Below are 17,029 nucleotides of genomic sequence, written 5' to 3'. Positions count from 1 at the left end.
TGAAACCTACAGAGATGTGCACTTACACACAAGAGCAACCTGTGCGATTGGTAAGCTTCAACAGTTTCGATTTACTGTCTTTCCCAAAGTGGTAGGCAAAGACAACTAGCTTCACTCACGGCGTATAACAACCACACTGTAACATAATGAACTGGCAGCGGCAAGCAATGAGAATAGGGTCATCTGTCTGCTACTACCTGTGTGAACCTTAAGCAAGCTATTAAAATAAGCCTAAATTTCCACAGCTGTGAAAGGTAACAATAGGATCCAACCCCAAGAGCTGTCGGAACTTCAAAGTGAATGCTCCTGAGTACGCTTTATAACTACACATTTTTTATTAAGAAAGAACTTTTAAAAAGCAAGTTTTATCAACTCATCACATTAACATCAAACTTTATTACTCCAATGACTTCAATATAGGGCTTGATGATTCAACTGGATTTAAACTCGGCAAAATAAACCACTAGGCTGAGAAAGAGTCTCATTCGAACAAAAATACATCCAAAGTATCCGCACTATTAAGTAAACGATCAACAATTTCTTCTACAGAGTCACTAATACATCAGTGACTCTAAAAACATTAAACTGCTTTAAAACTTCCTGCCACCCTTCGGTAAGCATCTGCTTTCTGTACTCATGTGGCTTTTTCGTCTCGTGTTCTCTGCTTTTTCAAAACAACCACATCCAAAATACACGTTCACAAACAAAACAAACCAACCCTCGGCTTGCTGATGTCAAGAATTTCAAAGAAACCTAAGTGTTAGCCTCCGTCCCTCCAGTCGGTTCTGGTCAATGCACTTAGGGTAAGGGAAGCAGAGGGCAAGGTTTTACAACAGGTCAGTTCGGTCCACTCGGCGGTCATCAGCTGACGGTGTGTTTTCCGCAAAGTTTCAAAGTCAACACAGAAGTTTGGGGGCAAAGAGGTAGGGCCTACAAGACAATCAGCAACAGACCCGAACACAGAAAAGAGTGGGGGAGGGGAGGGGAAAACGCTCCCGGACTTCTCACTGCGGGCCCCCTCCTCCGCGGAGCGCGGGGTGGCGGAGGCCGAGGCCCCGGTCCTCCGCCCCGTCAAGTCCCGGCACCCCCACTTCTCGGGCACCCTACGGTTGCCGGCTCCCCACTCCCCGGCACCCCGGCGTCTCGGGTACCCCCGTGTCTCGGATACTCCACGTCCCGGCACCCCACGTCTCGGACACCGAGGTCCCGGCACTCCAGTGTCTCGGTCGAGGCTGGGTCGTCGCCCGCGGGAACCGGCGGGGGGCGCGCAGAGGGTCACCTTCCGATCCGAGCCCGCCGGAGGGCCCGCTCGCCCCGCGCGCCCGCCCGCCCGGAGAGCAAACTGCCCCCGGGAGCCGCCGCGAGCGCCTCGGCCCAACTGGAGCGCGGGCGCCGCTGCAAGGGCGCGGGCGCCGCCGCCTCACCTTCCTCGGCGGTGTCCATCTTGTCTGGGGGGCGGCGGTGACGCAGCCGCGAGGCGCCCGCGACCCCGCAGAGCCTTCAGGCCCGAAGGGAAAGGAGGGAGGGAGGCGGGGAGGAGGAAAAGGACGCGGGTCCGGCAGGTGCGTGCGCTCAGGTGCGAGAGGAAGCCAGACGCGGGCGAGGGGGACAGGGACAGCGGCTGACAGAAAGCGAGCGCCGGGGAAGGGGGAGGGGCGCGCGGCCGAGAGACAGGCCTGGGCGGGGCGCGCGGCGGAAAAGGCGGGGCGCTGGAGCTCCGCGCGTCACTTCCGGCGCGCGCTCTTGCTCGCGGCGGGCGACCAGGGCGGGGAACGGCCTGGTGGCGCAGGCTGCGCGGGATGGGGCGTGAACTCCCGGAGGTGCGCCGTGTTCCGGGACAAAGGAGCGCGGAGCGGCGGGAGCGAGCGCTGCGAGCCGGGCGCGAGCCCGGGCCGGCGTGCGGGACAAAGGCCCCGGCGTGGGTTACTCGACCGTGACGGCCAGGGCTCGCAGACTCGGCCCCGAAACGAGCATTTTGGTTCCGCACCGGAGTGGCTCTGAGGCACGTTTTAAAGAAGTACAAAAGCATCTTAACGTGTAAAAAGAAAACCAACCACCCAGGTCATCAAAATTTCTCCTGGGGAGGCTTATGCAATCGATTGGAAAGACCGCTTCTTCACCGCTGAAAGCTGAAATTGAACCTACCTGTACGGGAAATTGGTCCACATGTCGACACAATTAGAACTAAAAAGCTGATGAAAGAGTTGTGAAAGACCGAGCTCTGCTCGCATCAGTAGGCCACCTTCCTCACATAATCATTAGAGTGTCTCTAAATGAATAAGCTAGAAGCAAAGAAGACTTTCCAACCTCGATGCTTAAACATGCATATGACGGAAAATAGATTCAAGAAACCAAACTTTCTCCATCTGTGTGAGTACGAGTTGGAAAGACTCTTTCGGTCCTCATCTAAGTATGAAAAGGAGCCCTTCAAAAAGACAGCATCCCTTGAATAAAGTCACTGATTTTCCTGTCCTTTGTATGACTTGAGGCAAATTTTTAGTGCCACAATAATGGAGACCTTCTGTTTGCAAAAGCTGACCTTGAGAATTTGAGCTGCCATTGGGTAAAGACTATCTCAAACGACAAAATCGTATTGGAAGGCAGCTCTTTTCCCCCAATTCTTCTGTCTCCACAGGATATCAGTAAGAGTTTATTTAGTGTAAGGCCAATAGAAGAATTCTTTGAGCTAGCCAAGACCGGCAACACAGAAACAGAATCCAAGCTGGTGAGACAGCTTGGGAGGAAGGCTCCTGGGAGAGAAAGTTGCTAAAGGAAGTATTATTAGTATTCAGGGCAGGTATGTAAACCTATTGGCAGTGGGTGACACAAGGCGGTGGAATGAGGGCTTTCTCTGCTTGATTTTCTGTGTTTTCTCTTGGGAAAGCTAACCTTTCACCAAGTCTCCCACATAGCAGCACATTGAGCAGCTAATTACCTTTTTGGGTTTAGACTTTGGATGAGACCTAAGTAATTGGGAAATATTTATTTAGTCCCTTCTCTGCCAGGAAGTCTTTATAACAACCCTTTGAGTTGTGTAACTCAGTCAGGCCTCTGCAGATGCCTCTGATGGAAACAACTACTTTTAGGCTAAAAGTAGGACAGTACTCTTAACTTGAGGGCTGTCCTGGACCATGGGCTACTAGAACCACAGTTTCTCTGCCCTATCCTCAGCTTGGCCTTTCTATGCATACTGAGTTCATCTTGTCCAGCCATCTTCTTCCACATGGCTGGACACAGGGCTGCTGATGGTTCTCTACCTTAAATCTTAACATGAAAAGGGGGAACACGAGGCTCTCTATTCCCAGGTTTAAATCTCCCAGAAAAAAAAGCAATTAATTGGTCCAGCAAATTGCCTGTCCCTGAACCTAATGACTGTGCTGAAGCAGTAGGACCTGTAACAGCGTGGATACAATGTGTTCATGGTACTGCCACATTTGTGTGGAAATATGCTATTTCCTGTGCCCTGTGGATACTTTACTAAGGCTGGTATACAAGAAGTTGTAGTCTGAAAACAGCTTTTTCCAAAGATCTATTGTAATTAAAAGTTTGACCTGGAGTTGTCACTTTTGGAAACTGGTGGAGAGTTTGAGAGGTGGGGCCTAACATCAGGTGTCCAAGTCATTGGGGTGTGCCATTGGAAGATAGTCCCTGTGTTTGTTCTTTGAGAGTTCTCACCAAAAGAGCCTAAGTTTAGCCCCAAGCAGACTCTTAGCTCCTGATTCCACTTACTCCTGCGTGCACCTCATTTCCCTCCTTGCCATAGCCTACACAGTTTAGGGTAACAGGAATGAAGAAAGGACAGGTGTCATACAGAGAAGCTGGTACTCTGGGCCATGCTCACTCCCACAGAGTGGCTTCACTAGGCCACAACCCAGGGCCTCATTGAGTTAGCTGGAGGAGGAGTTAGCTGGTGTTGATAGGAGTCTCTGTAGCAGGACTGTGTCACATTGCAGTCATTTGGAGGAAGAAGGCGCAGTTACTAGATTTTGCACACACTGGCCAATTGTCTGTAAACACACTTGGAGCAGAGGAAGGCTTTGCTATGCCTCTTGAACTCACTGACAGGAAAGCTTTGTCAGATTCCATGGGTGAGAAGCACTGGTATCCTTGACATGACTGTGCCTATGTCAGTAACACACATTCACTCAGGACTTCATTCACTCCTTACACATTCACTCAGATTCCTGACTTCCCACACACTAATCACCATGAGATCCTCACCAACATGCAGCTATGCAGGACACCATGGTCTTGAACCTACAAAACTGAGCCAAGTAAGCCCTTTTTCCTCTCCCCATCCCTGTCTCTGGGACATAGTCTTACTATGTAGCCTTGGGCAGCCTAGGCCTTCTTTTTCTTTGTAAGCAGTTTGTGTCAGTTATTTTGTTATGGGATGAGAAGATGACTCAGAGGACATGGGAAGATACAGTATAATTTTTTTGAGCATGAACTATGACAAAAGCAAATGAAAAATAACAATAATTAACCAAAGTCCCTATTATGTCCAATGAATATCAATAGCAATTTTGTAAAGTAAATACACCTGTACACCCGTTTTACAGATGAGCCATCAGTTTCACAGCCCGTGACTAACAAAGGAAAGAAGGAAACAATTTTAGCCACAGCTCTGACTCTGGGGCTCCACATTTTAAACCTCATTGGTTTAGCATTAGCAACCTCTTACTGCCATTAAATCCTCAACTGTTAATTTTTTTACTATGAACTTAAGTATGTATCAAACCTGAGACCTTGCAACAGTTGCATAGAACTCTCCTGAAGAAGCATCGGTCTAGTAACTGAGCCAAGAGTCTTACCACAACCTTGACATTACTGACCGTAACAAATTACTGAGGGAAATTAATGGTGCTGTCTTAAAATTAAACTCTTCAACTTCTTTTATTTCTGTGTTCTCACTGTCCTGTCTTACCTCCCTCTCTATCTTCCTTGTCATTTCTCTTACTTGAAGTCTGACCGAAAAGCAAGGTGGGCAAGACAAGTATGCAGGTGAAAGGCCTGGCGTGGTTAGACAGTCTTACACTGAACAACTAAAGCTATTAAGAGTAAAGTTGGACAGATTTCCCAAAAACAGAGAAAAAGCAAATATGGGGAGAGGGAAGGCTAGAAGTGTTCCTGAAAAATTAAATCCAAAAGCCACTCCTGTTGTGCACTTCAGGCCAAACTCAACCATCAGTGATCAGATAATCTTAAGAGAAGCAAGCTTGGCCCAAGCATGGCGGCACATGCCTTACCTTGGCGGGCAGAGGCAAGCAAATGTCTGAGTTTAAGACAAGCGATATGTATATAGTGAGTTCCAAACCATCCAGGACTACATAGGGAGACCCTGGAGAGAGAGAGAGAGACAGAGACACAGAGAGCACACTTGGGCTGCTAGGTCTCTAAGCCCCTGGCAAGAAAACATGAATTCTTTCTGGAAAGATGTACCTATGCTGTACTCACTGACCTTGTGAGTTCATTTGAGGAGTTTGAGGGTTAGTGTGTGTGTGAACTGTAAGAAGTGACACAGAACAGATAGTAGAAACCATCCTATTGACCTCCCTCCTATTCCTGGAGAGACAGACAATCTCACCTAGACAGAATTTGCATGCCTTTCTGCACATAGTGTTAGGTGACAGTTGCCATGTCCTAATGATATATCCAGAACTCTGATGCCTTTCTTAGGATATAGTCCTAACAATATGTGCTATTTAAAATTCCTTAACTGGTGAGGAGGTAGGACACACCCATTTAATCCCAGCACTTGGGAGGCAGAAGCAGGTAGATCTCTGTGAGTTTGAGGCCAGCCCTGTCTACAGAGAGAGTTCCAAGGATAGCTAGGGCTACGCTGAGGAACCCTGTCTTGAAAAACTAAAAATAAAATCCTTCAACCTGTAGTTCAGAAGCTCAAAAATCTCATAAGAATTATCTGTATTAGTTAAGTTTTCTATTGCTATGCTAAAATACTGTGGCCACAGTAAATTATAGATGAAAGTGTTCATTTGGGTTGCAGAAGGTAGGAGCGCATCATGATCATGGTGGGGAGCATGACAGCAGGTACCCATGACACTGGAGCAGCATCTGAGAGCTCACATCCAGTGCACAAACAGGGAGCAGAGAGAGCCAGCTCAAAATGGCACCAGTTTTTTGAAATCACAAAGCCTGCCCTCAGTGGCACACCTCTACTGAAGCTACACTTCCTAATGCTCCCCAACTAGCCACCAACTGGGGACCAGCTATTCAGATGCCTTAGTCTTATGGGGACATCTCATTGAAACCACAATATCTGACACTATTCTCACCCTTGCAGAGTCATGCCATTGTCAGTAACATGGGGACAGAAAAGGAAGGATCTTGAAGCAGTGCCATGAGCACCAAGGCCCTGTAAGTACTGCCCAACTGGCCATATTTAGTTCATATCCATCTTGTCTTGTTAGAGGATTAGTGACCTTGCATTTAACATCAGAAGAGCCTTCTTCCTCCCTCCAAGTGTTTACCCTCACCTCTTTATCACTTTCCCGTGAGTCTCCATGTAGAAGAGCCCCCAAACTTCCTCTGTACTGCCACATGTCCCATTTCTCTGTTGATTGAGAAACTCTCAAGCTCTCCATCCTCTGGGTATTCCCTAAGAAACTGCTTACATAATAAGCAGATGGTGGCCAGACCATTTGTAACAATAGGACTCTGTCCCAGGCTGCAGGGGCCAGTCCAGGAAGACATGCTTTATCCTCTGCAGCAGTGAGGCGAACTCAGCAGGTCAGGATTTACTCTACAACACTGGCTCTCTGTGTGTCTGCTGCTGCTACTTCAGGACTGGCCACAGAAAGGAAAATATGCTCCCACTCTACTTCCACAGGATACCCCGACTCTAGTTAGCACCCTGTACCTCATTCATACCATCGCTTCTAGCCAGGTCTCCTCGCTACTGACCCCAGCCTTTTTTTCCCCCCTCATTACAAAGATTTTTTTCACTCTTCTACTTGCCTTTATTCTCTGCCAAACACAAATGGCAGAGGTGGAATTTTTTTCCCACAGAATAGCCTTTGCTTGTTCTTGTCCGGGGAGCCTTTGTTTATTTTAACCTAATTTTAGTGGCTAGTTCTGAGGTTTTGCTGTTGGTATTTTGCCCACCCAGACCTTCTGATACCCTCCTCCACTCTCTATGAGAGCTTTTTACCAGCCTCCAGTCTGTCTTATTTCAGCAGGAATGATGGGTGCCCAAGAACCAGCCCTTCCCTGCAGTGACTCATCAGTTCGTTCATTGTGTCAAAGGAGAGTCCAATCACTGTTGGACACCCACAGAGCCTCATTTTAGCCCTGATGCTAGGGAAGCAGTTGCTATAGTGATAGAAGCAGCAGCCAGCTCACTGCAGAGTAGCTGCCTGTAGCCAGCCCATGCCAGGAGGAGACAAGCCTTCTGCATGATCTGTGTTGTTTAGTGTGCCCAACCCATCCCACACCTCTGAGAGTACAGGGGAAACAGAGAGTAGGAATCTTCCATGTCTGTCATTCTTAGAGTCTTGATTTAGTATAATCCCAATATTGGTTCTTAATGGTTGGTCTCACTGGGTTGTGCAGCTTAAACTGTGTTGCTCAGCAACGGAATAACAAGGTAAACACAACCTCCACTGAATGTGTATGAATACCTCAATGTTTTTGAGAGAATGTGGATCTAAGTGCTCCATGCTAAGGTGGGGGTAGGGCAATCTAATCCTTCTCAAAGGAAGGTTAACAACAAGAACAGAGAGTGCACAGTGTGTGTGCACATCCTGATAAATTATAACCAACATTCAGGTTCAGTTAGAGAAATGGAGCATCTCTATTTTTTTCAGGGTCCCCAAGGAGTTTTTCTCCTATCTTCCTCTGCACCCAGTTCTCAACATGGATATGACTTCTGCTTATCATCCTGCTCTCCCCCTGGTTTGAAACTTACATAGCTGGAATGAGACTGCAGACATTTTCTATCTGAGTTAACTCATGGGCACTGTAAGAAAGATTTCCCCATGTGTTTACAGTAAGGTGTGTGTGTGTCCATTGCTGAACACAATTCCCTTCACCCTAGCAATAAGACTGTCCTATTCAGTAGTTGATCCTCTTCTACATTTGAAATAATTCCCAGTTACATGAACATTGCAGCCTGTAGTACAAATTCTCATAGACATTTCACCCACAGTCACCAAATGTTACTATTTTGCCACATTTTCTTTACCAGTGTTTCTCTCAGTATCTGTATAATGCATCAATTCATTTAAAAAGCATTTAAGAGATTATAAATATACATTCTTTCTCCAAATGCTTCAATGTCTATACAGCGCTTTAAGGATTGTTTTGTTTTTAATTTTGTAGTGATGGGGAGTTGTAAATGTGAGTGCAGGTGTCTGCAGAAGCCAGAGGTGTTTGATCCCTCTGGAGCCGGAGTTACAGGTGCTTGTGAGATGCCCAGTGTAGGTGCTGAAAACTGAACTCAGGTCCTCTGCAACAGTAGTATTTAACTGCTAAGCAAACCCCCAATGTATGTGTGTGTATAATTTTTATTATATTTTTATTTATTTTGTTTGAATGTGGGGGTGAGGGGAGCCATGCCACAGCTCACAGGTGTAGGTAAGAGGACAAATTGTAGGAGTTGTCTCTTCCCTTCCATGATGTAGGTCCTAGAAAGCAAACTCTAGTTGTCAGCATTGGCAACAAGTGTTTTTACCTGCTAAGCCATCTCACCAACCATTTTGTTTTGTTTTAATCAGAGTCTCACTATACAGCCATGGTTATCCTGGAACTCACTATGTAGAGCAGCTAGCCTTGAACTCCCAGCAAGTGCTGAGAAGCCTTTCTCATTTATCCTTCAGCAACAGAGATCAACAGAGAGGGAATCCAGGTGCTAGAGCCCAATTGGCTGGCACCAAGAATCGGAAAACAGCTCCTTAAATCTTGGAGACCGTGGACCTGGGAACATAGTGATACAGGTCCTGGTTTGTACAGGCCTTGCCCAGTTAGGGTCCTTCAGTGGCTCCAGGAGCCTTCTCTAGTCTACCTGCTGTCCCACCACAGAAAAGAGAAAAGAGGAAGCATGGACTGAAGGGAAGGTGATGGAGACAGAGCCTGGAACTGTCTCCCTGGATGCTTTCCTGACATAGACAGTAACAAGCACTCATAGGCTCCAAAAGCCCACAGTATAGTGGTTTAGTTTATTCAGTTATACAGCTTTGACCATAATTCATTTTTAGCCATGTTTTCTCTATTTAGGAAGAAAACTCTCTCCATGAGCAGTGACTCACTCCTTCTCTGCTCTAGCCAATGACAGCTGTTATCTGCTTTCTGACTACAGATTAGACTGTTTCAGAAACTGTGCTGGTTTGAATGAGAATGGCCCCCACAGGCTCATATATTTGAATGCTTGGTCCCCAGTTTGGAACTGTTTGGGAAGGATTAGGAGTTATGGCTCTGTTGTAGGAGGTGTGTCACTGAAGGTGGGCTTGGAGGTTTCAAAAGTCCACACCCCAGTGCTCAGTTTCTCTTTCTCTCCCTTTGTCTTCTCTTTCTCCTTTGCCCTCTCCCTCTCCTCTCTTTCTCCCTCCTTCCCTTTGCCCCCTCTCTCTGCCTCCTACTTGTGGCTTAGGTGTAAGCTCTCAGCTACTGCTCTAGCACCATGCTGGTCTGCCTGCTGTGAAGCTCCCTACCATGATGATCATGGACTCATCTGAAACAAGGTCCAAATGAAATGCTTTCTTTTCTGAGTTGCCTTGGTTGTGGTGCATCTTCATGGAAATAGAAAAGTAACTAAGACAGATAGCATGTGATCTTTCATATCTAGTCTCTTTCATGTAACATGCTTTCAAGACTGTGGCAGAACATGAATCCACCCATCTTTCTTTTGTCACATCCTGTTGTATTAATGTGCCCCATTTTGTGTATATCACCCTCAGGTATTGAACTCTCAGATCATGCCTATGTTTGTGTATTACAATGCTGCTATGAACAATCAAATTGTATGGATAAATGCTTGACTTTATACTTTGAAGCAAAATTGCTGAGGTCAAATGGTAACTGATTTTGAGGAAATCTCAAAACCTAATGTTAGATATTTTATGAAGAGGGAGCAATTTAAAAAGCAAACACAGTTAGTGAGATGACTCAACAGGTTAAGGTGCCTGCTGCCAAATCTGATGACCTAAGTTTGATGGCTAGGATCCATGCTCTGGCGATGCCATGCACATATGCAAACACACACACACATATATACACACTCTGAATTAAATAAAATGTAACCTAATAGAAAACAACAGAGCTGTGCAGCTCTGATAACTTCCCTCTGGAGTTTTACGGAGATCCTCTTTATAAACATCACAGAACACCAGAAAGAGGGGATAGAGCTGAAGAGCACCAGGGAAACAGCACCTTCTCCTCCTGTGTGGGAGGGCGGTAGACACCCCACCTTGCAGCCATAACCCATGCCAGATGTTTTGCCTAAAAGTGAGAAATCCACAGGAGCTTCCACAAGAGGCCAGCTCTACCTGGGTATCTGCCAGGTCTGGGAAGGAACTTAGCAGCTGAGATAATATTTGCCTCTACCTCCAAAAGAGTCTCTGTGTTGGCAGCAAGTCAGAAAAGAGCCTTCTGGGAAGGAAGACCAAGTTGAATTAAAGCTAAGCCTTGTCTGAGTATTTGATGCATTTGGCAGCAGTGAGAAGAGAGAGAGCAAACTGAGGCACAAAGTGACAAACTGGGGAGTTTAGACATGAACTTTACAGGCCGTGGAGGCCCTGATGCTACATGCTTTTTGTAAGGCAGGTGGTCTTGGAGGTGGAGAGGCAGGGAGTCTGAGGGTGGAAGGCTGGAGGCTACTGTCAGGAAGACAAAGAAGGGGGTGGAGGGATGCATAGCAGTAGAGGAGAGCTATCAAGTCATAGATTGAGATTGATGCATAGAGTAAGAAGGAAGGCTATCTATTCAGTAAGTTTTCATTTGCATTTTCCAGAGAAAGAACAACCTGCTCTGAAGTTCTCAGCTCTTGGGGCATGTACCATCCCTAACTCGTTATGTTTTCAGTGTAAAAACGTCCGTGTGGGCCCCTGTATGTGAAAACTCGATCTCTAGCTTATGGCACTATTTTGGGAGGCTGTGGAATTGTTAGAAGGAAGGGAGGCTTTGGTGGATGTACCTTCTCCCTGCTTCTGCCTGTGCACATCTTCCTGCTCTATTGTAAGTGCCTCCTGCCACACAGCAGGCTGCTCCTGCACCTTCTCCTCCATCAAGAACTCTATTCCCCTCAACATGTGAGCTAGAATAAACTCTTCCTTCTCAAGTTTCCTTGTCAGGTAACTTGATGCTGGCGAGGAAGAGTCATGAATCTAGGGCTTTACCAGTGTTGGTGAGCTTGAGGGCTAAAAACTTTCCTTCAAGAGGAGACTTGGGAGTGTGGAGGGAGGGGAAGAGCGTTTACTATTTGCCTTGCTGGGAGCTGCCCAAGAGCAACCTCTCTACAACATTCCCCCCCCACCTGACCCCATGCTCAGCAATGTACTTGCCCACCATTCCAGTCTCAGCACTGACAGCCAATGGCACATCAGCTTCAGCTGCTGTGGAGACAAGAGCTGTGTGCCTCCTGTCCTTTTTCTTCGTCCCTTCCTCCTCTCTCCTTCATGTTCCTTTGCTCTGTTCGCCTGCTTGTCAGGAAGTACCAGCCACTTTCCACTCTCTTTCCAAAGTTCCTGAGAGACTAGCTGCTCTCAAAATAGCATCATGTCTCCTGTAACATTCAGGCTGTGGGCTCAGGCTAAGGATCAAGGTTCTGATCCTTAGAAAGGGGTGCTAGCTCAGAAATTCACAGGGGAAAAACATTCTATAGGTGTACATTTTGGGCTTAAACTATAGAATGGCAGGCCAGAGAGTACAGAAGTCCAAAGCTTTGATTGTGTTTGGATTTTCATTAAATGTTCTTAAGGGTCAAGTTCATGGCCAAAGAGAATTGTTAGTACAAAGGCTTTGAAAGGGAAAAGGTTGGCAAGGGTGAATCATTGTGCTGGCTGTTGGTTTCCTAACTGGTATTTCTTCATGGTACCTTCTTCCAGGGATTTCTTGGAAAGAGCCCAAGCTGCAGAGGTGATTCTCTACCAGTGTGGAGCTGGTCTCCATTCTAGCATGCCTTCTTATTGCCAGAGTTTTGGTTGAGCAAGGGTTGGCAGGGCTTAGGGGTGTGAGAGAGGGTAAGTCTGAGCAGTGTGTACACAGATCATGTAGGTCTTTTTTTGTCCACCCACTAGGGGTCTGCAGTAGCTGAGCCACCTGCCAGTGGTCTGCAGTAGCTGATCTCTAGTGCATGAGGAAATTCAAGTTTGACTACATCCTTTTTGGAATTGGATTTTTTCATTTGTTCTACAACATTGGGTAATGTTTAAACATCAGGAAACCAAAGAGAATTGACCCACAATTACATAATAATCATACATTTAAAAATAGTGAATGGATTCTGTGGTATTTTTTATTGGTTCATGTGGGAAAAAAACCCTCATTTAAAATAATAGGGAATCCTAGATGTCTGTCAACCAATGAAAATGTGGTACACAGTCAGCATGGAATGTTATTCAGCTGTAAAGAAAGTTGTAATTTGCAGGAAAAAGAGTACAACTGGAAAATATTATCTTAAGTAGGATAGAAAGATAGCAATGTGCTCTCATATATGGTCTAGTTATATGTGGGTACTTATGTGGAAGGGAATGTGGACAGAGGTCAGGAAACTAGGAAGTATGCCTGAGAGGAGGGAAGGAAAAATCGATAATGGAGCTGGGAGGGAGGGCAACAGAGCACATGTGACAGGAAGGTGGAAAGGGAAGTACTGGGAACAAAGGGGACAGTATGGATAGTGGGGGAGGCACAAAAATGAAGAATTGAGGGAGGAATCAACAAAACCCAACTAAATATGTGTGAGATGATGTGAGGAAACCTATTATTTTCGATACTAATCTAAAACAACAACAAAACAAAAATGGAGGTGGGGCTAGAGAGAGGGCTCAATCTGAGTTTGTGCTCAGAAACAATAGAAGAAGTCAGATAGTGGTGCACATTTGCAATCGGGGGGGAGAAGCCACAAGTGCTGGAAGGACAGACTTGGCTTCCAAAAGCTATCCTCTGATCTCCACATGCATGTTGTGTCATCCCTGAATATACATGCTCGCACACACATGCACAGAACAGATACATACACCCACACACACTCACACACACAAAATAAATACATAAAACTTTAAAACAAACAATATAACCACAGAAAATGGGGTTTTCATATTCATCTGCAACTGGTTTCTGATATTTTAAAAATGATTAACTGCATTAAAACTGCCCTGAGGGAGCTGGGGAAGTGGTTCAAATGTTAAGAGCACTAGCTGCTCTTCCAAAAGTCCTGTGCTCAATTTCTAGCAACCACATGGTCGGCTCACAACTGTCTATAATGAGATCTGATGCCCTCTTCTGGTGTGCAGGCACACATGCAGGCAAAATGCTCTATAAATAATAAATAAACAAATCTTAAAAAAAAAAAAAAAGAAAGAAAGAAAGGGAAAAAGAAAAAAAAAACCCACATAATCCAGCAGTGTTTCTTTTATGGGATTCTCTTGGATTTTGTTTTTGTGTTTTGAGACAAAGTCTCATGTAGCTGGGGCTGACTTCAAATACACAACAGAGGATGACCTTAAACTTCTGATCCTCCTGCCTCCACCACCTCCTAAAGGCTGGGATTACAGGTGTTTGCAATTATGCTTACTTTAGCAGTTGTGGGAATGGAACCCAGGGCTTCATTCATACATTACATTGTAACCACTCTCCCTACAGTTTCCACTTTCAGAACACTAGAAATGGAACAGGTCAGAAAGAACCTTTTGAGATTTATTCTGTCACTCATCTGCTCATGTTTTAGGCTTTTTGAATAATTTGTTTCCTTTCATGTCTGAGAAGTATTTATTGTGCAGATGTATAACAGCTTGTTGATCCATACATTAGATGTTAAGATTGGTTCTGATTTGGCATGATTATAGATAGAGCTATTATAAACATTTCTATTTTGATTCATAAAACTGCAGTGTTTATTGTCAAAGCTACTTTATCAGCAGAAATATTAAACAGCAATTTATAATGTGTGGCTTTATATGTCAAGGTTTTACCTTAGTATTTGGGACTGTTAAACAAGTATACACTTTACATTATGTTTTGTTTTCTTTTTGCTTTTTCAATCAACATTAATTGTAGAAAATTGATGAGGTTAGAGTTTCTTTGAGTTCCTTGCTGCTGTGAACATTGGGCCTCTGCCCTGTGGCTTCTGGCCACCTCCTTTGTGCCATGGCCCCCAAACGGCAATCTACAATCCTGCTTCTGCCCAAGAAATTCAGACCGGCTCCTGCCCAGAAGCTGGAGAACACGTTGGCCTTTTCCAGCCTGCTGAAAGGAGAAAAAGAACAGCAAGAAGCAACTGAATGTACTGATGAACTACTAAAGGAAACAGCAGACATAATGAACAAGCCAGTGAGGAATTTTTGAAAGTAGAACAAAAATATAAGAAACTCTGCCAACTGTTTTTTCAGAAGAAGTCAGAATTGATTTTGAAAATCCCAAATATTTGGGTAACAACATTTGTCAACAACCCACAAGTGTCTGCACTGCTGGGGGAGGAGGATGAGGAGGCTGTGCATTATTTGACCAGAGTGAAGTGACAGAATTTGAAGACATTTGATCACTGGTTACAGAACAGATTTGTATTTTGATGAAAATCCTTACTTTGAAAATAAAGTTTTCTCCAAAGAATTTCATTTGAATGAGAGTGGTGATCCATCTTCAGAGTCCACCAAAATCAAATGGAGATCTGGAAAGGATTTGACAAAGTGCTCAAGTCAAATGCAGGATGAGGCAAGCAGGAAGCTGCAGCACCAAGAGCCAGAGAGCTTCTTAACCTGGCTCACCGACCATTCCCATGCTGGTGCAGGTTAGGTAGGAGAAGTTGTCAAAGATGATGCTTGGCCAGATCCCTGGCAGTTCTATCTGGTTCCTGATATGAATGATGAAGAAGGAGAGGCAGAAGAAGGAGGAGGCAGAAGAGGCAGAGAGGAAGGATTGGAATATATTGATACAGAAGAGGGTGAGATGAAGAAGATTAGGAGCAACGCTGAGACTCACTCAACCAGTCTAGCTCCAGAGATCAGAGTTTTGCCACTCAGTTCTTCTGATTTAACATACCTCTATAAACTGTGATCAGTCAAGGTCACCGCAGACACAAATAAAGCCAGGTGGTGGTTTGGAACATGGCAGTTATACTTAGATCATCTGTGGATAGAAAACTTGTGTGTTTGTTCCTTTGTGTGTGTGTGTGTGTGTGTGTGTGTGTGTGTTTTAATCAAAAGGTCTGACAGAAACAACTTTATGGTCTATTTGGGGTCTCTTCTCCATGATTTTTAGTCCATCACAGCAGGGAGAGCATGGCGTGTCCCATAATGGCCAAGTGTGCTTTGTGATGGACTAGGATGCAGAGTTCAGGCTGGACTAGAAGTGGGTATAGCTAACCTCCAAAGAATCACCCTACTGGCCACCTGAGGACCACACTCTCAACCTGTGGGCAACGTCACAGACTCAAGCCACACCTGTAAGAGTAACGTCTGTTTGCCTGATTTAATTGTCAGAAACTTACTTCTAACTTAGGCCTGATCCTGGAAGTTTCTAGACTCCGTACAATCTTATCTAGGCCTAGAGTGTTTTCAGCCTCTGAGACTTACTGCTGAATAAGCTCACCCTTTCTAGTGCTTTCTGAACTCTGGCTGGCTGGTTCAACTCAGCTGTTCTGGCTCAAATGCCTCTCCTAGCTAACTGATTCCATCTGGATTCTGTCTGAGCCTCTGACTGAATTGTTTTGCTTGGCCGTATACTAACATTGGAGATATGTTCTAATCTTCTGGCTTCTTCTCACTTTTCTGGCTTGTTCTGCCTTCACCTGTGTCTAGCTTGTTCTCTCTTCAACCTGGCTCTGCAAAACTTGTCCAGTAAAACTGCCTCTGAATTCCATGAACTGTACTGCCATGAACTCAACTCCACTACACTGCCTCTAAACTCATTGAGTTGACCAAACTGCCTGAACAGCACTCAAAGATCTCTCTGTCTCCTAAGTGCTGGGATTAAAAGTGTGTATCACCACATCTGGACCTAAATTTTTCTTTACCTGAAACTTGCTCTATCCCAGGCTGGCCTTGAACTCGAGATCTGTTTGCCTCTGTCTCCTGGGATTAAAGGTGTATTTATGTTCCAGCCAGATCACACAGACCTCGAAGGTCTTTGGATGTGATCTCTTGCCAGAGCAGTCATGTTCTGAATTAAGTTCCTCTGCACACATCAGCAAGGGATTTAAAAAGGAATCTTAACTCGATGCATTTTAACTGAACCTTAGAAAGTTTTTATTGTACTGGCATCCAGGAAGGGATAGGGATGACATGGATTTGTTGATATCCTTGAGTTTAGTATTTGGAGTACTGAACTGTGCAGAAACTTATTTTGGCTTTTCATGTTCATTTTCAATATATGAAATTTAAAATTCACCAACCTTTGTTCTTTCATCAGATGTTAAAGAAGATTAAGTTACAGATCTTTCTTTTTTTAATTTATACATATAGAAAATCTGCAAAAGTCACTTAAGCAGTCCACTTTTAGACCATTATGTGGAATGCCCAGGCTGGACATATAGATCTGTGTAAGTACAGTTTTCATAACTGTCCTCAAAGCTCTTATTCACGTCATTCATTTAGTAATTTTTTTCCTTTTAATCTACATAAATTATTATAATTAACAACAAAAATTTCCTGTGCTTTACTATGGCAGGAACATGCTAATAAGCATTCCTGAATTCTAATAACTATGCAAAGTGCATTGAAAGGGTGCATAACTCAGGTTCTCTCTTAAGTATTACAACAAACTTAACAGTTGTAAGACTTCATCCTTACATCACAAGGGTAACCAACTATTAGGCCATACTTTAGATTGGTATTAAATACCTGATCTTCCAATAGGCAAA

At 44.9% G+C, this 17,029-nt stretch overlaps 2 protein-coding genes and 1 pseudogene across 3 annotated transcripts in view; 2 read left to right on the top strand and 1 right to left on the bottom strand.

Moving 5' to 3' along the window:
* Marchf6 (membrane associated ring-CH-type finger 6) overlaps nucleotides 1-1,643 on the bottom strand; it is a 69,603-nt gene extending 67,960 nt beyond the window's left edge. Inside the window, exon 1 of one of the 2 annotated variants that reach the window (XM_021651759.2) lies at nucleotides 1,425-1,643. In XM_021651759.2, the coding sequence (XP_021507434.1) occupies nucleotides 1,425-1,443 (19 nt within the window). In that variant the 5' untranslated portion in view covers nucleotides 1,444-1,643. The remainder of the gene's footprint in view (nucleotides 1-1,424) is intronic. The other variant, XM_021651760.2, reaches the window with a different exon arrangement.
* Nucleotides 1,644-2,307: 664 nt separating this feature from the next.
* Cmbl (carboxymethylenebutenolidase homolog) overlaps nucleotides 2,308-17,029 on the top strand; it is a 50,037-nt gene continuing 35,315 nt past the window's right edge. The window contains exons 1-2 of the mRNA XM_021651755.2: nucleotides 2,308-2,797; nucleotides 6,305-6,378. The gene's annotated coding sequence lies outside the window, so the exon portion shown is untranslated. The remainder of the gene's footprint in view (nucleotides 2,798-6,304; nucleotides 6,379-17,029) is intronic.
* LOC132653117 (protein SET-like) lies at nucleotides 2,330-16,596 on the top strand (annotated as a pseudogene).

This window comes from Meriones unguiculatus, chromosome 3 (assembly GCF_030254825.1).
Source record: "Meriones unguiculatus strain TT.TT164.6M chromosome 3, Bangor_MerUng_6.1, whole genome shotgun sequence".
In the NCBI taxonomy this organism is placed as follows: domain Eukaryota; kingdom Metazoa; phylum Chordata; class Mammalia; order Rodentia; family Muridae; genus Meriones; species Meriones unguiculatus.
This window is presented reverse-complemented; position numbering and strand designations above follow the sequence as displayed.